Source organism: Typopeltis vanoorti, chromosome 2 (assembly GCF_054136105.1).
Source record: "Typopeltis vanoorti isolate ZY-2024b chromosome 2, IOZ_Tvanoo_1.0, whole genome shotgun sequence".
NCBI lineage: Eukaryota > Metazoa > Arthropoda > Arachnida > Uropygi > Thelyphonidae > Typopeltis > Typopeltis vanoorti.
Genome location: NC_143550.1, coordinates 129,118,214 through 129,138,011, shown reverse-complemented (window position 1 = coordinate 129,138,011; position 19,798 = coordinate 129,118,214). Strand labels below are relative to the sequence as shown.

Sequence of the window (19,798 nt, the reverse complement as noted above, 5' to 3'; positions counted from 1 at the left end):
CATAAGTAGAGTTTCACATAAATTAGCAAAAGTTCTAAGAAAATACAATATCAGAACCTTGTTCACTCCACTTCCAAAGATCCGTTTCTTAATAAGCCACCCAAAACCTTGTCATCATCAACTCAAATATCCTGGTGTATATAAAATATTGTGTGATTGTTATATTCCTTATTTTGGGCAGACAGACAAATCTGTTGAATTGCGTATGGAAGAACACATGAGGGACATTACTTACAAGAGACAGCGAGCCAGTGCATTCTCAAGTTATATCCTTTTCTCGGCTAATCCTATTGATGAAAACCAAAGTCACAAAGTCCTGCTGAGAAAAATCTACTAACATCTTCTGTTGCAATGATGAACTAGAGAGAAAAATCATGGAATCTAGAGAAATCATCTTCAATCCTGTTCATCTAAATAATAACTTGAGCTACAACCTCCCAGATAGTCATTCAGCTGTAATCATGTACTAGTGTTCACGTGATGCTGCAAGCACGCACTCTCCCAACAATGCAGCAAACGAAAGAACAGCTTTAAATACAACTACAATATTTTCATGCTAATTATGTATAGAGACTCCCTATGTTGTTCATAGTTTTTTTTTAACCTTCAGTGTTTAGTGTTTTTTCTTTTTTCTTTCTTTTATAATGTCACCTGATGAAGGCTGTTACAAGCCGAAACTAGTCGTGGTTTTATATTAAAACCTTTTTACTTAAATGTCGGTTCTAGTCATTCAATTCTTTATAAATATATATATATATATATAAATCTCTCTCTCTCTCTCTTTATATATATACACACACACACACACATAGCCAACAACCTTTGTACAAATGTAATTTTAACCTCAATTTTCAGGGAACTTATACTCCAGAGTATTCCTGAGAAACTTATAGAGAATGAAATGTTAACAGTGGGACGTTACTATGCTGAAGATGATGATAAAACAGTTCCAATGGCTTTTTATATTTCATTTATTCAGACAGAATTGAGGAAGAAAGGCTTCAGTGATTTTGAAAAACTTCACTTAACATTTGAGCATTATGATCCTGAAAAGTAAAACAATTTATGCTATAAATTTTTGTGTATTAACTATATTTTTCTTTTGTTTTCTTTAGTACTTATAAAAAATCAGAGCTCTTCTATTTAAGTTCTGAACTATCTTGACTGTTTATTCTCGGTCATGTACAGGGTGCTACCCAAAAGTTTGGGGAATTTGAATAGCACATACAAACAAATTGGAGTACTGCCTTCCACCACTATAAGAGGAAATCAGTATCCTTGTGAATCAGTATGCCAACAGCCAACAAACTGAGAGGACTGTTCTTGGGTTACTGTACATGCATTTTTTTAAAGGCATGTTTTAGTGGTTTAGTGATTTTCTTTTCCAACTGAAATGGTAGATTTTAAGGAGCAAAAAAATCAGCATGAATCTCAAAAAACGGCAGCATTCTTCATAGTGGATGTTGCCGCCAAATTCACTATGGACAAGAAAAAAAAAAGCACATAAAGTTTGCAGCAATGTCAAGTGAATATTGATCGTTTTTTCTTTTTTTGACATCCAGAGCATTGTCCACAAGGAATCCCTCCCCATGGTCAAACTGTCAATGGCAAGTTTTACTGTGAGGTTTTGAAGCAGCTAAGGGGGGGGGGGATGTTCAGTGCAAATGCTCAGACATGGAAAAACAAGTGGGTTCTTCACCATGACTCATTGTTCAACAGTTCCTGGCTAACAAAAACATAATAGTCATTCACCATTGGCCACTATTTGCCTGATCTTGTCCTGCAATTTTTTCTTGTTCCCAAAGATGAAATTTGGCTGAAAGGGCATCATTATGACATGATTAAGGAGATCTAGGCAGAATTGCAGGAGGTACTAACACAGTCACACCGGGGAAGTTCCAGAGATGCATGGAATCATGGATAAACTGCTGGAATTGTTGTATGCATGCCCAAAGGGGGGCTACTTCGAAGGAATTGGTGGAAACTAGAAGTTAGGGTAAGTAATTTTTTTATGGACAAATTTCCTGAACTTTTGGGTAGTGCCTTGTGTATTTCCAGTATAAGATTGTTTTATATTAACAGCAACCAGATTGAAACAGATTATTTCTTTACTGCACACTTAAACAATATGCAGTAAGGAAATTGTTATGTACAATTATGGATTTTTGACATCCAAGACATTGTCCATAAGGAATTCCTCCCCATGGTCAAACTGTCAATGGTTAATTTTACTGTGAGGTTTTGAAGCAGCAAATGGGGGAATCTTCAGTGCAAATGTCCAGAATAAATCAGTCCCAATCCAAACTAACATTAACAGTAAAGGATATATGATCTTGATCTTGTTTATTGATCTGGTTAAACTTTACTCTATGTGTTGATGTCTGCCCATGAAACAATATGCAGTAAGGAAATTAGTATGTAAAATTATGGATTTTCTCTGATATGATCTTTAAAAAGTTCTCTTACCAAATTATTCACATCCTATATTATAGCAACATGTGGCACATTGATTGTATCAAACAGATCATGCAACGTAGACAGCAGTTTAGTGTGTATCCTTAACCTCCCTACCGGCCGAGTGGATGAAATAGTGGGACCAAATTGCATGTCTTATCCATGTTATTCAATGGATTACAGAATTGTATCCAGTAGCTGGATGTCTATAGAAGTCATGGCCGTTTGGGGTATTAATGACCACTCGTTTTCTGTACATGTCTCTGGAATGTTCTGGTATCTTTTGATGAGTCTTTTGAGTCTCTCATCTCCTCTACTTCTGTTAAAGTTTCCCCACCAAGTGTATACTTGGCATCCCATCATTGCTTACCAAATCTATGAAAAATCTTTTTCATGTCTACCTGATAACAACCCCTGACTAATTTATGTCTCAATCATATCCTCCCCTCTTCCTCGTATTCATGAGGCTCTGCAACTTACATTCCCAAATCTCAAAACCTTGCACTTGGCAACATTGAACTGATAGGCCTCTTGAAATTCAAGTCCTCTTGTAAGGCATTAACATCAGCCTGACTGTGCATTGCTCTCCCCAGTTTTGCATCATCTGCAAACAGCTGGATATCACTAGTTGAACCCAGCCCAATATCATTAACATACAAATTGAACAACAATGGCCCCAACACTGACCCTTGTGACACACCACTGGTGACCTTTCTCTTTCGAGATACTGCATCCCCATATACAACTTTCTGATACCTATCTGACAGCCAGTCACTGATCCAACACAGCAGTCTGTTATCCAATCCCATCTCTTTCAATTTAATTAAGAGCTTGTCATGTGGCAGTCTATCAAAAGCCTTTGCAAAATCCAAGTACACCACTGTATATGCATCTCCTCTGTCCAAGGTATTTGTCACCTTTTTATAGTACATCAGTAAGTTAGTGAAACATGATCTCCCCTTAACAAACCCATGCTGATAACTGCTGTTATCAACCCATTTCTGTATCGTACTTCTCACCAATCTCTCCAGGACCTTCACCAGAAGGTCTCTGATGAGTCTCTTACTCCATGGAGGTCAGGTGTTGATAATAATAATAATAATAATATTTCTATTGGATGAAAAAAGATTTTCCTCAATAGACAGAACTTTCACAGGAAAGAACTAAGAGTAGTCTATGATGTCAATAGACATGCACATCAGCACTCATTTGATGATGACCAGAATAAATCAGTCCCAATGCAAACTAACATTAACAGTAATGGGTATATGATCTTGATCTTGTTTATTGATCTGGTTAAACTTTACTCTATGTGTTAATGTCTGCCCATGAAAAACAGTTTATATATTATTCAAATTCAGACTCTCCATTGAAAAAGTAAGTCAAGTCTGATTCATTATTCTACAGAACCCATGCTGGAAGCCCCTAGGACCTGCTGTGGAAACATTGATTTACATATCTGAAACTTGGGCATTATATGCAGTAGATTGGTTGCATTTTTTTGATGACCATTTCATGCCATCTATGCATAGCTGTAAACTTATAGTTCCCCTACTGAGGTAAAGGTTAGATAATCCAAAAACTATGCTCCAAAGATCAAACATCAGTGCAGGTGATCAAACACTGATACAGGTGCTGGGTATTGCTGTTCTTTTAGCAAGTACCGTATTTTCCGGTGTATAAGACACACCCAAGAAATTTAATACAATTTTCTGGAAAAAACCTAAACTTTAAAGTATGATTTAAAAAAAAATGGATAAAATAATAAGTAATTTTTAATAGTAAACTGACCTTTCAGAAACCTGCAAAACCCATGTCACTGTCATCTGACTCTTCTTTATCTTCATTAATTTCTTCTCTTTCTTCTTCCTCTTGTTGGAAACTAAAAGGGAGTGCGTATGACTTTGAAAAGAGGAAAAAATCTTTACCTTCATTATATAAGATGCACCCCATTTTTAAGATAAAAAAGTGCGTCTTATACACCGGAAAATACAGTATGTTAAGTCAAGGAAACAAAATTTCAAGGCATAAGGTAGCAGAGATGGCCTTGTATGAGGAACTGTAGTTTAGGTTAAAACCAGGTTGTATAGTATATTACAGAGCACAGCAGAAATTGAGGATAACAATAACAGGAATAAGGTTCATAGAAATATTGAAATTGCACTGTTTTGTCTCTGTATGAATGCCAGTATTATGGGAAATAAAGGGAAGTGAACTCGTGACCTTGAGAAATTCAGTTTACGTTAAGACTATTATTTAGAAAAATACAGTGGATGATATTCCATAGGAATGAAAGTTATGGAGTTAGTTTATTTTAAGAAGATAAGAGTGGAGAAGTTACTTATTGATATCAGATGAACTGTGCTCAAAGTGAATGACAGGAAAGAAAATGGTGCCAGGAACTTTGAGAGTATAATGAAAAGTGCAGGTTTTAGGCTTTATTATTATTATATCACACCTTCAGGGAGTCCAAAGACTCATCAAGGGAGGGCATCAACTCTACAACTCTTTGTCTCACTATTCCACCATCCTTCATCATCTAACACTAACGCTATCTACTGCCGACTACCACCACTAGTGCTTTCACAGACAATCACAAACATCCATGCCCACGGCGGGATTCAAACCCACAGCCTTTTGGCTGGAGAGCAGATATGCTAACCACTTGTACAACCAGGCCAGCAAAAAAAACCTGCTCGCCCATGATCGACTAAATCAGGAACCAGTTGAGAAAAGGCTTAGAAAAGTTCCTCAAGTCGGCGACTAGATTTGAACCCAAGTCTTTCGTCGTGCGGTCAACTGTTGTAGAGTGCAAATGCCACTTCTACTGAACTACACAGGCTCATGTCGTTTTCAGTACAGAAAATTTGGAGTGGCATTACTATATGCCAAGACATATAGGAGACAATAAGAATGAGATATCTGAGCAAATTAAATTAGCTTGGATATCTCATACTCGTTGCCTTCTACGTGGGCTGTTCAATAAGTAATAAGACTAATTTTACTGTGGCGAAACCACTCATCACAATATTAATTTCTGTTGAATAAAGAAATGTTGCTGTCTGTATTAACAAAAGAATTTGATAGATGGCATATACGGGCTGATATGCCAGAGTGTCACGTGACTAAACGCAAGCTTGTTTTGCCATGCCTACAAGGCACGACCAGTCATTCAAATGGAAGCATCCTTGGAACAGCATTATGCAATTAAATTTTGCATGCATTTGCAAAAATCGGCATCACACACTTTTAACATGATACGCGAAGCTTTCCACGATGAAGCAGTGTCGAGGGCAAATGTTTTTCGCTGGCATAAAACTTTTAAGGAAGGAAGGCAAAATGCGGAAGATCTTGAATGTAAGGGAAGACCTTCAACGTCCATCACAGAGACAATGATCAACACAGCAGCGATTATCATCAAGCACGTCAAAAGGAAGCGTCCATTGCTGAAGAATGGCTTCTCATTGCACCACGATAATGCAAGGCCACATATTGCTGGTTGTGTAGCGGACGTTTTGCAGAAGAACAACACAGATATCCTACACCCCCCTCCGTACATTCCTGATCTTGCACCATGCGATTTCTGGCTGTTTCCTCAGCTCAAGAAACCACTAAGAGGCCACCATTTCGAAAGCAACAAAGCATGTGTAAAAGCTGTGGAGGCGGTTTGAAAGAACTCTCAAAAAACGGACTTTCATATGTGTTTAAGAAGTGGACACAACGTTGGGACAAATGTATCGTGTCTCACAGTAGTTACTTCGAAAAAGACCATGTAAATGATAACGATTAAAGGTAATCTGTTTTCTGTATAAATATAGTCTTATTACTTATTGAACAGCCTACGTATATAATTTCCTATAATTTTAATAGCACTTGAGTGTTATTTTCATAATTAGAAGTAAAGTAATTATACCAATGCATGTGTTTTTGCCTCCATAAATTTTTCACAATGAAATTTTTTCATTGCTTATTATATTAAATTAATATATTTTCACTTAGCACAGCATTGTCAAGGGATACATTAACCATGTAATGCAAGAGATCCCTGTATATATGGATCATGTTATGAAGGAAAGTGGTATGAGGCTTTGATTAGGCCACACATGGACTATTGTGCCCAGATTTGGTCACTGGGTTTTCAGAAGGATGAAGAGATGTTGGAAAGGGTCCAAAGGCGACTGACTAAGGTAGTTTCTGACCTCTGGAATGTTGAGTATGAGGAAAGATTGAGAAGATGTAATTTGCAGAGTCTGGTGGAGAGGAGGAAGAAGGGAGATATGATAGAGACCTACAAGTTGGTAAGGGGTTGTGATAGGATCAATACTGGAGAAGTTCTACAGAGAATAGTGGGAGATCAGGTGAGAACCAGTGGTCATCCTGGAAACTGTATAAAGAGGGTGTGAGTAGGGGAGTGAGAGGCAGGTTTTTTTCATGCAGAGTTGTGAATGATTGGAATGCCTTGCCTAAGAGTATGGTGTCTGCAAGGAGTTTGAGTGTGTTTAAGACACAGTATGATGGGATGTGTGTGTGATAAAAGGACCTCCCAGATGAGTCTTTGACTGCATGAGGTCTTGGAGTAATAATAATAATAATAATAATAATAAACCTGATTCTGCTTTCTTGAAACATTGCTTGACTATGTCCCATGCACTCTCACCTCCAAATTCTTATGCCATGGCACTGCTATAAGCTGCTTCTTGTTTGGCATTTTCCCAAGTCAAGACCACATCATTGTTTTCCCAGGTGTGAGTAGTGTTTCTACATTGGTTATCACATTCTCTGATGCTATGACCAAATCCAGCATTCTTGAACCCCAAGTCTCCTCCATCACATGTTGTCTCTGGTAATATCACTAACAGCTCTATAAATGCCATTTCCTTCTCTCCATGTTACCATTTCCTCTTCCAGTTTGTCTCTATAGTTGAAGTCTCCCATAATGAGTACTTGTCCTACCCTCATGGTGCTAATTTGCCAATGCATGCCATCCGCATTCTGCCTTTTTTTCCCCCCTGGCCTTGTTAATCACAAAAAAAAATCACTTGAGACTGTGTATATGAGAAGACAGTTTTCACCTGCTATCTTCAATGTATATATATCAACAATCTCCTCCCATTTTCTGAAAATCTAGAACTGAGTTTTACTGATGACAGGGCACTGCTCTCCTGTTTCTCATTTGACAACCTTGCACATACAAATCATCAAAACTTCCAGAACTTCTACAGTGTGAAATTTTGATCTCCAACCATTCTTCACTAGGATTTTAGTTACCTTATTAATTTCAAAACTAGTAAATTATTATTATTATGTGACACCTCCAGGGAGTCCAAAGACTCATCGAGGGAGAGTGTGCCAACACTATCGAATAATTGATCCCCTTCCAACTATTAACTGCGCTCAAACTTGATTAAGTTTTTGTGAACAATTAATAGCAGAGGCTCTACCAATTGACCAACTTCGCTGGGTAAAACTGAATTTTTTTTTTTTTTTTATTTCTCACAACAACAAAAAAAAAAAAAAAAAATTAACCCTTTTCTTCCAGTCTTACTTTTGACAATACCCAAATCTCTAGACAGTGCACGATTTCTTCTCTTGGGATTACTCTAACCTGTTTCTTGACAAACATATTACTAGCATTGTTTCTTCAGAATCCAATAAAATAGGTTTTTGCTTTCACTTGAGGTTACTTTACCTCTGAACAGCTATTAACTCTATACAAATCATAAAGTTTGAATTTTGTTTTCACATTTGGGATGATGTCCTAAAAATACTTAGTACAATAAAGAACAGTTAGGTTGATTAATGCCCCATCTCTCCCTAATTCACTCCATATTCTCTTTCACAAAGATATTCAGTTTCTGCTGTTTGCATTTTCTACAAATATTTCTCTGGACACTGTTCATCAGAATTGGCATAAATAATTCCTTCACTTCTCTTCTAAATTTGTTAAACATACAGCAGTATTCAACTCCTTTTCACAGTTCAACCCCAAACTCACAAAACAAAAGTTTCCTTCATTTTCATTCATTCCTTCTGCTGCTGTATTTTAGAAGTCTTCTCCCTCATATATTTCCTAAAGAGTACAATTTCTCCTTTCTTACCTTTCTCTCTATCCACAATACTAATGTTCTATAAATTGAACCACCTCTCATGGATAGGATTACCATAAAAAATAAAAAATAAATATCTAAATGAAGGTGTATCAGTAATGTATGGAGAGCATACACCCTGTTTGAATATTTTAAATCATTGTTTCATGTATTCAGCATAATTTATTGCTATGCAGAGAACATCAAACTATTTTTTTTTTCATAATTCACCTTAAAACTGCAGCAATAGTATGTATAGAAAGGCATCATTGATTATCTATATCATAGATATCATTGATTATTCATAATAATGCTTCACAGTATAAACAACATCGAGAGTCAAAAATGCATTTATTAAACTTGCTGATATTTTTGCTAGTTTTCTACCTATCATTGTCAGAGCACAATTGTAACTGTGACAGGCACACAGCACTGAACTAAGTAATAGTGGGAAAAAAAAAAAAAAAATTGAACTGCAACTGAAAACAGAACTAATTTGCTTCCATCGTGCTCTCTATGGGCCAGATAACCATAAAGTTAATTTAGAGAAGTCAGGCTATCATGTTTCATAATGACAATTTCCCATATCTTTGGTAGATTAATGCAACCACACTTATTAAGATTGGGAACCTTATAGGATCACTCTCCCAATCTATAACAACTTCTATGTAATATAGATGTTTTCCCTCCATCTAATCCTATATGAAGAGTATCCAGAGCAAGGTCTGCCAATCCTGACTCGCTGTACAATGATTGCGGATGTAATTTTTGTGTCTTTCAAGAGAGGTGTTCACTTCACCTACCAGTGTATCCAAAGTAGGCTAAACTACAGGCACAAGGAACTTTTATTATTATTATTATCCCAAGAACCCCATGGAGTCAAAGACTCATCTAGGAGGTCCTTTTGTCATACACACAGCTCATCATACCGCACCTTAAACACACACTCAAATTCTCTGCAGTCACCACACTCTCAGGCAAGGCATTCCAATCATTCATAATTCTGCATGCAAAAAACCTGCTTCTTTCACCCCCTGCTCACACCCTCCTTATACAGCTTCCAGGGATGACATCTAGTTCTCCCCTGATCTCCCACCATGTTCTGTAAAACCTCTCCAAAATTGATCCTATGACAACCCTTACCTACTTGTAGGTTTCTATCATATCACCTCCTACTCATCCTATCCTATGGATGAGTAGGGAGTGATATGATACCTCTACTAGACTCTGCAAATTGCATCTTCTCAACCTTTCCTCATATTTGATGTTCCAGATATCAGAAACTACCTTAGTCAATCACCTCTGGACCTTTTCCAACATCTCTTCATCCTTTTGATTAGTCCATGTGTGGATTAATCAAAGCCTTATATAATGGAACAAGAATCTTCTTATTTCTAGAAGTCAGTGTCCTCCGCATCATTCTTTGTGTTGTCCTCACAATTTTGGCAATGTGTCCCCTAAATTTAAGATCCTCATTCACTATCACCCCAAGATCCCTTATTTCCTCCCCCTCCAACAATATATCTCCACCAAGCATAAATTCTATATCTCATCTTTGTTTCCCAAATTTTAAAACCATACATTTTGCACATTCATACACATTTATCAAGAGGACACATTGAGCTTTAGAAGAAGATAGGTAGTTAATAAAAGGTTTGAAAGTTGCATGGAGATCATATTTGCAGAGAACTTTGGCTGCTTTTCTGATGTATCCTTAACATATAGGATGGGAATGGTTTTGCTGTGATCCTGCATCTTGGGTGTAGGACAGATGGGGAGCATGCAGTATTTTCTCTGTTTCTCTGTAGTCATTTGCTAAAAAAGGTGTTGCAAAGGTCCCTGAGCTCAGTCAAATAGTCCTGACTTGTAAGTGTTTTGAGAATGCCATAGTGTGGAAGAATAGTGATGTGATTATTTATGTAAATATCTTCCTATATGAATGGGTTTTCTGTAAATGAAGTAAAGATAATGAACCATTAAGAAGCTGTGTGACTAATGTATCTAGAAATGAGAGACAATTGTTAGTTTCTTTTTTCATGGTGGAGTTCATTTGAGGATGCTGGCTGTTGAGATGAACAAAAAAATATATATGAGTCTTAATTGTGAGGTCAAACAGCTGACACATTATCAATATAGCACAGCCGAATTATTGGTTCAAGTGCAGATGTGTTGAGTTCTTGGTTTTCAAAATGTTATTATAATTATTATTCAGGCCTCCATGGAGTCAAACAACTCATCACTGGAGGTCCTTCCTAGGAAACACAAAGTCTATCAAGACTCATCATGGGAGGTCCCTCTTAGGAAACACAAAGTCTATCATACCACTCCTTAAACTCATTGACCATTCTCGTTCTCACCACTCTATCAGGCAATGCATTCCATGGTTCAACCACCCTCTTGCTCACAGTTTCCTTTCGTAACTTCCAGGGATGCCCCCTTGTCATCATTCCTTCACGCTGTTCAACCAAGCAAAAGAACTCCCCGGTGTCAACCCTGTAACCACCTCTAAACAGCTTAAAAGTTTCAATCATATCACCTCTCCTTCTTCTATCCATCAAACTCTGCAGTCCACATTCCCTCAGCCAATCCTCATAACTAACATTGTACAGTTCTGAAACCATCTTTGTTATCCGCCTTTGTACCCTTTCCACAGTTCATCCTCTTCAAATCCTGGGGATGTTCCATAAAGAAGTTAGTTGAGGGGGGGGGGAGACTCATTGCATTTCCATTCAGCCATTTTTCCTTTCCATAAGAAATAACCACCTTATATGGTGAAGCTGTATAATTCAATTATAAACAGCTTAACGAATGGAGGGGAGTGTGCTTAATAGGCTCAAAGGTGTCTGTCCAAGGTACATCAAAGTCAGTTTTGAAGTAATATCAAAACTGACCATGATGATAGTATCTTTCAAGTTTTAGATTTCTTATTAATGTTTTAAAGTATAGAGAGAAACTAAAAAGCTAGAGTCACCAGCAAAGTACACAGTTGGCAACCCTAGGCATTTATATATGTCTTTATAAAAGTTTCAGTCCAGATTTAAAAAAAAAAAAAAAAATTTATAAGAATGATGATACATTGCACCCTTTGATTGGAAAAGGCTAAAGTTCTCTTCGTGACAGGAGGAATCTTTATATGGACTTTTTCAATTGAAGTTGAGTTAGCCAATCTCATATGGAGGTAGCAGGGTTTTTTCTCCCAGAAACTCAGGTTTTTCATCCTGCATATAGACAAATTGGCCCTTCAGAACACACACAATTTACAGACAAAAATACTAGTTGTGATGGTGGTAGGCAGTAGATGGTGTTGATGTGGATGATTGGTAGTAGAGATTCGGTATAGTGGTGGAGACGGGGAGTTGTACAGTAGGTGTCATGAATAATAATAGAACAAAAGAACATCTTGCTTCTTTTAAATGTGCAAAATTAAGCAATACCTTCAAATGACAGATGTACAACTTCATACATATAACTCATAGAGATGTAAATAAAGAGAAAAGGAATAGTTCAATATTCAATGGGTAATAACTTCATTAATTGTTCTGCTATGAAAATTATGCTTAAATATGAAGGGCTAAAATGAAATGACTTTGGTAAAATGAGATAATCAAAAATTAGTTGCCTGTCAAAATTCCATTACTAAAGAAACTAGTTCTGTAGTTGGGAGAATAACTGTGATATTTTAATGATAGCCATAAAAAAGGTCCCATTTAGTAGATGTTTCTTTTATGAGTCACGAACAGCATTACTATTGCTGCATTCATAATGCAGTTTGATTTCTTGCAATAAATATTGAATATATTTTATTCAAGTTTTTAAACTTGTATATCTGTATCTCTATATGTTCAGCTCACTCAAAATGATTGGGGGGAGGGGGGGGTCATCCTTCCACAGTCTAGCCATTTGTGAAAAAAACACAAAATTATATGAATTCATTAGTTCTGTTTTAGCATTTGATTGCAGATGTGCATTTCTCACCCCATGCATCATAATTCATGTATATTTTTGCTTTATTACTATTATTATTATTATTTTATATACATACACCCCTTATATAGTAGTGAGGCCAGCTATGACGTATGCTATAGAAACTGTGGCCCTGAGGAAAAATAACATCAGCAGGATGGAAGTAGCAGAGATGAGAATGCTTAGGTGGATGTGCGGTGTGACCAGAAAGGATCGTCTGAGAAATGACTATGTGAGGGGAACAGTGAAAGTTACGAACTTAGGAGCGAAGATACAGGAGGCAAGGTTGAGATGGTTTGGTCATGTGATGAGGAGGAAGGATGAATATGTGGGAGGAAGGGTCATGCAGATGGATGTGCAAGGAAGGAGGAAGCGTGGGCAGCCGAAAAAGAGATGGAGGGAGCTGGTAGAAGAAGACTTGAGGATGAAGAACTTCGATGTGGTGACAGCCCAAGACAGGAGGATGTGGAGGAGACTCATCAACAGTGACCTCACTTAAGTGGGAGAAGCTGCAGAAGAAGAAAATACATGCACCCCTTCAAGGAGTCCATACTCTCATCACCAGAGAGCCACAAACATTCCAGACACTGACCATCATTTCACAAAACCTGTTATATTTTGATTTGAACTCATTCACTGAAAAAGGCTCTCTCAACTGATGCTGGCAGCCCATTCCTTTCATTCATCACTCTCCAAGGCAAAAAAAACAAAATCTAGTCCTCATGTCTTAGCTAACTACAGTCTTAATTTCTAGGGAAGACCCCTATTCTTAGGAATGGAAAAGGATAAATCATCTGCCAGAGATGTAAATCTCTGGAGTTCTCCTTGATAAGCTTTGGGCCCAAAATATTACATTACTTTTATAATTTGTTCTCATCATTTTTAAACAGCTTTAACATCTCCATGTTCTAAAATACCATCTGTAGTGTTTTCTTGATTCATGGTAAACAATACTTTAAAAAAAATGATTAGACTTACTCTACATCAGTGCATATTATTTGTGTAAATCCTGTGTTAGAAAAAGTTTAAATGACTTGACAAAAGCACTTCTCTGGGAGCCCAGTGAATTTTTGGGGGGGGGGGGGGCAGAATTATAGTTATATTACTGCTCTACATAATGCTTCTGCAGTGCATACACCCTTAATATCTGAGTACTGAACAATCCTGTGACAGGGTTAATCACTCTACTCTGAATTCTTTCTCAAAGATCAGTTCTCTTGCTTATCACTGAGATATTCAGGTGACCATATTTGTGTACATAAATTCAGAGCATTGCTTATACAATGGCACTATCATTTCCTTATCAATGTTTGTCAGTTCACATTAAGATAGCAATTTCTGTAAACTTTTCAACTTTTGCTGTGTGTGACCCCTAACTTCAACTCATTATCCATGAACACACCCCCAAATTGCTGATTTCCTGCACCAAAGTTTCATCCATATGCCTTATTCCATCCTCTCTTGCCAAGTGCATGACTTTATACTTAGCAATATTGAATCAATATCCTCATTCATCTCTCCAAAACACTAACTTATTCAAATCCTCTTGTACATTGCATCACATCAAAGTTTTCTGCCATTACTTTCTCTGGTTGAGCATCATTTGCAAACTATCCATAATATCTCCTCTCAACCCTTCAACTATATCATCACTATACAAATTAAACAAATCTGCCCCAGGACAGATCCTTATTGTATTAAGACATAAAATGGTAACATTTGTCAGCCTTTTCTTTAGAGACATTACTCTCCCTGTCATATCTTGCTGGTTTCTGTGATCCAACTTATAATCCATGCCTATCTCCTTAAATTCCAGTTATAATTTGTCATGCATTATTTTATCAAACACTGTAAATTCTAGGAAAATTACTTAAAAGCATCTCCTCTATCCTATTATAATATGTAATAGGCCCATGCCTCTCCAGAAATATTCCTATTATTATTATCAATTTAACTGTGTATTCTATCTCTAACCAGCCTCTTCATAAACTGGCTTAGCTTACTATCACTGACTTGGATACTCCCTTATGCAGTGGCACTGTTTATTTGTTCACTCTTTAGGGTTGCCTGAGTCTTGTTGAACAATCTAGTTAGAGATACTGTTAGCTCCTTTGCACACTCTCTTAATATGCATGGTGATAGCCCATTCAGTCCCATAACCTTGTTAACATCATTTCTTTAAAATTCCAAATACTCTCTATTCATCAGTCTCTCCCCTTCTATCCTTTCTAGTTGTCTTCAGCACTGCTCCAAATCCCATACATAAAATACATTGACAAAATGCTCACTGAATTTTTTGTTCTATCTCTTCAGCAGATCAACTGTATGCTGTTTCTAGGTTAAAATCACTCTTCCATACTCATCCTTTCGTCTACTACCCACATAAATCTAGAATTCTGTAGGACTTGCTTTGCTGTCTCAGCTGTTCTTCTTATCATCATCATCAATCCCTAATCTGTACTCTCTTTCTGTTTCATAACTTTTCTTAGTCTCTTCTGCAATATGCTTGCATAAATCTTACCTGGAATGCTTGGTAGAGAAATTCCTCTAATTCTCACATTCATCTTTATTCCCCTTTTTTGTAGGTAGAAATGAGCTCTACTCTCCAGTCATCTGATATTCAACCATCCGACTAGGCTCTCTGAATTATAAAGTGTAGCCACTACAAGACTTTTATACCTCCATATTTGAGCATTTCTGGTTGAAACATCATCTACTCAAGTTACCTTTTTACATGTCAGGCTTTTCGTAGCTTTCCCTGCCTGGAGTATTTCTCTTGAATAGCGAGGTTTTAGTAGTTCGGGAATGTTTTACTAGGAAAGCTGTTCCAGAAAATAGAGGCAGTTAGATTGAAACAGTAAAAGGAGAAACAAGTTCAGTAAATTTGCAATTGGAAAGTAAAAGGATGTTGGGCAGCTGCTGTTCATATTTTGACAGGCTTGGTGGAATATGAAGGAATGATACAATTTGTCTTTTCATATAGAAAAGACAAAGCAAAACCAGATCTCTAGGATAACAGGTTGAAGTGAATCACTGGAAGGGAGAGGGAGAGAGATCATCAAGGTTTTTGATGCAATATCCAAAACATAAAAACACTGTTCCAAGATTGGAACGGGATATGAAATTTGTACACAATTAGTAGTTGAATGGATGAAAAGTAGGTGTTGAGAAAAAGAATATCAAGATTTTTGAGGTTGAGGAAGTTATTGATGGGATGTGCTTGAACCAGTAAAGATTATTATCCTAAGACCCCATGGAGTCAAAGACTCATCTACGAGGTCCTTTTGTCATACACACAGCTCATCATAATGCTCCTTAAACACACTCAAATTCTCTGCAGACACCACCCTCTCAGGCAAGGCATTCCAATCATTCACAACTCTGCATTCAAAAAACCTGCTTCTCACTTCCTTGCTCACACCCATCTTATACAGATTCTTCCCTAATCTCCCACCATTTTCTGTAAAACCTCTTCAACAATGATCCTATAACAACCCCTTACTAACTTGTGGGTCTTTATCATATCACCGCTCTTCCTCCTATCCACTAGATTCTGTAAATTGCATCTTCTCAAGCTTTCCTCATATTCGACATTCCAGAGATCAAAAGCTACATTAGTCAGTCACTTCTGGACCCTTTCTAACACTCTATCCTTTTGAAATCCAGGTGACCAAACCTGTGCCAGTTTTTTTTTTTTTTTTTTTTGTGCTGGCTACATATCGAAAGAACTCCTTATGATTCTTTTTTGGCTTCATTAGCTAACTGCTGCTCAAAATTCACTTTTGCTACCCTTACCAACCAAGTTACCAGCCTTGCCTGTTCTTTGTAATCCCCATGGAATTTATTATTACACTTCTCTTATGCTGTCTCCATAATGCTTTTTTCCTCTTTATTGCATACTTAATCTCTTCATTCATCCATTTCACACCTGCCTTATTTAACCTTCTGACCCTTGGAATACATTTAAACATTGCTTCCACTAGACAGTTCTTGAATATCTCACATGCTACATTGATTTCTTTCCAGCTGACTTCTCACTCTATGCTATACCTGCAAGCTGTGTCCTGAGCTCCTCATAATCACCAGCCTTGTAGTTCTACATATACCCTTTTCTCACAGAGGTACTCACACACTGCTGACGACCACCCGGGTTGTCACTTCATGGTCGCTCTTACCAACTGGAGGGTGATTTGATACCTCATTTATAATTACATCTTCTGATTTGAGATGATGAAATCCAAGATCCTCAATCCTCATGTGCCCTTGTTACATAATGTCTGAAGTAGTTGTCCCTCAAAAACTCGAGAAACTCATTTTCTTTACTTCCAGTTGCTATCTCATCATCCCAGTCTATATTGGCATAATTAAAATCACACATAATGATCACACTTTTCTTATTTGCTTGGCTAATTTGATTATACATTTCATAGTCACTACCATCCACATTATCAAGTCTATAACAACATCTGACAAAGTATTTCATTCTGTTCACCTCTATCTCACACCATACTGCCTCAAAACTACTGGCACTATTTCTCTCTTGCATCTCTACTTTGTATGGACATAACTCTTTTTCTCTATCATCAATAGCACTCGTCCTTCCTTTTTATCTTCATGAAACACATCATACCCTTCCATCTCTATTACTGTCATATATATACATATTCCTGATTAGAGGTAATCAGGTCTTTTTTGGATACTATCAGTTGTAGGAGGAGTTAAAAACTAAGATTTTTTTAAATAAAAAAAAAAAGAAGATAGGTTTGTGTTTTGATAACACTGAATATAACATGTTGTCATGATTATGATTCAAAATGATATGAAGATCAATATTTAAGACATTAGCTATAGAAGATTTCAAAGCTTGGAATGAGCACTTCAAGTCTTTCTTCTGGTCAAATTCTACTCATTCTTCTGGTCAAATGAACATAAAGAATGCAGCATACCATCATCAGCAAACCCATGGATACAGTTTAAGGTCACCAAGAAATGGTTTATATATAGGAGCAAGAGGATATGTGAATGAGTGGCCCTGAGGCACTTTTGCATTGGTGGAGAAGTCCAAAGAAAGGCCTTCTCTACCATGATAAGCAGTAATTAACCATAGAGAAAATAAGTGCCTAATTACAGAGGATTAGAAGACAGATGAAAGAATTGCAGTTTGCTAAGGATCCACACCATTTGAAAGCTGTGGAAATGGTAAAAGCACAAACATCTTGAAGCCTTTCCACAGCTCTTGTCCAGAGGGGTGATATAAGCTAGATCTGTCATGGATCTAGAGTGGAGGACACCATATAGGTTTTGTGAAGAAATTGGCTTCTCCCTTATGTTAGGGTACAAAGTGAGTGCAGTGGATCAGTAATCTGACAGTCTTTTTTGTGAACTGAATATATACCATGGGGAGAGATGTCACTTGAATATAAGAATGTGTATAAATAAATCAGGAAATGTATTAGCTCTGGAGTATAACTTTTAAATGCATTTGAGCCGATAACAACTAGAAGAGTTTTCTGGTATCCAGACTATGTAAGAGCCTTCTGATGTTTTTCTGGCAAAAGATCACAGGAGGCATGTGTCATGCTGTTTCTAATATACTAGGTTATTTGCCAGCACCTCTTTTGCCTTAATCATCTATGCAAGAGTTAGAAGAAAGGAATAATAGGAGGTCAGCTTTATCTTCAGTTCAAATGTTGTTACTCTGGTGCTATCAGAATCAGAGTGTAGGGGTTGGAATGAGGGGGAAGAGATGTGCAGACATTGCACGTTATAGCCTGTGCATGGGGCCAGAAGATGTGACTGCCATTTTTTACAGGCAGACACCTTCCTGCATTTGGTCCTTTCAAAACCAAATTTGGATTTACTGTTGGGTAATTTCCATTTTTTGGATGCTTCAATGTAGGCTGAGAATGAAGCTGGAGTTTTTACTTTAATTCACTTATGGTAAATTGCTTTTTTTTTATTGGGCTGCCTTGATACACTTGTTTTAGTGCAGCATGGATAACAGGTGGGAATTTTGAATTAAGTGTTTGTTGTTTCAAGGATACTTGTGACATAAGACTGAATGATATAATCATGTAACCACAAGAAAGATATTTATTAACCAAATATTTCCATCTGGAAATAGCAGACCATCTTCAGTGGTATTACAAGAACAGTTTAAAAAATAGAAGCTAGAATACTAACAATAGATTGTTAAAATTAGAACATGCCGCATGATGTTATATCACTAAGTATGAAACGGAATATTTTGAAGTAGAATTTTTTTTTTTTTTTAAATAGCAAATTCAATCATGTTTCTACTTCAAAATATTCCATTTCGTATTTAGTGATATAACATCACACGGCGTGTTCTAATTTTAACGATCTATTGTTAGTATTCTAGCTTGTATTTTTTAAACTGTTCTTGTAATACCACTGAAGATGGTCTGCTATTTCCAGACCGAAATATTTGGTTAAATAAATATCTTTCTTGTGGTTATGTGATTATATCATTCATTGAATTAAGTGAGAAATGATGACCTTTGATTCAGTGAAAATATTTTCTTCTGGGCATATATAGAAGGCTCAGATCGGGAGTGAAAGAAAAATTAAGGAGCGAGTGTTGTACGGAGATTCAGTAGTAAAAGGAGTAATAGATGAGAGTTTGACAAAATTGTGCTTCCAGGTGCGAAAATTAATGATGTAAGTGAGGCTATTAAAGCACAAAAGCATAGGGTGAAAGAAATGATAGTAGTGGCAGGAACGAATGATTTAAAAGGTGAAAAATTTGCTATGAGAAAGGACTTGAAGGAATTACTAGAGGTAGCAAAAGAAAAGAGTGAGAGAGTTAAGATAGTGAGTCTGTTGCTGTGGTATGACAGAGTAGAGTTGAGAAGGAGGGCTATAATTGCAATGACTCTATGCACAGGTTATGCAGGAAGAGTTATGTGGAGTTTGTAGATGTGTGGAGTGAGTTTGATGGGCAAAAAGATTTATACAAGAAGGATGGTTTGCATATGAAAGGATTTGGTGTGCGGAGACTGAAAAAAAGTGTTGCTGAATGAAGTGAAAGTGGATGTGCAGAATCAGGGAAACTACAGCTATTAGGGGGAGTGGATATGCAGACATCAGTGAGGCAGTTGAGTGTAAGAATGTGTATAATATTCCTGAGTTAGTACATAGGACAACAAACCAGAATGGAATAGTTAGTAGAAGACATCAAGATAAGGGTGCAACTAACGGGCTTCTGCACTTTATGTATACTAATACCAGGAGTATTAAGAACAAGGAGGAATTTTTGGCCTTGGTAGGCTCTT

At 37.0% G+C, this 19,798-nt stretch overlaps 1 protein-coding gene across 1 annotated transcript in view; it reads left to right on the top strand.

Annotated features, from left to right (window-relative positions):
* LOC150109428 (EF-hand domain-containing family member C2-like) overlaps window positions 1–19,798 on the top strand; it is a 396,984-nt gene that overhangs the window by 354,713 nt on the left and 22,473 nt on the right. Inside the window, exon 12 of the mRNA XM_090402356.1 lies at window positions 856–1,053. Within this exon, the coding sequence (XP_090258482.1) occupies window positions 856–1,053 (198 nt within the window). The remainder of the gene's footprint in view (window positions 1–855; window positions 1,054–19,798) is intronic.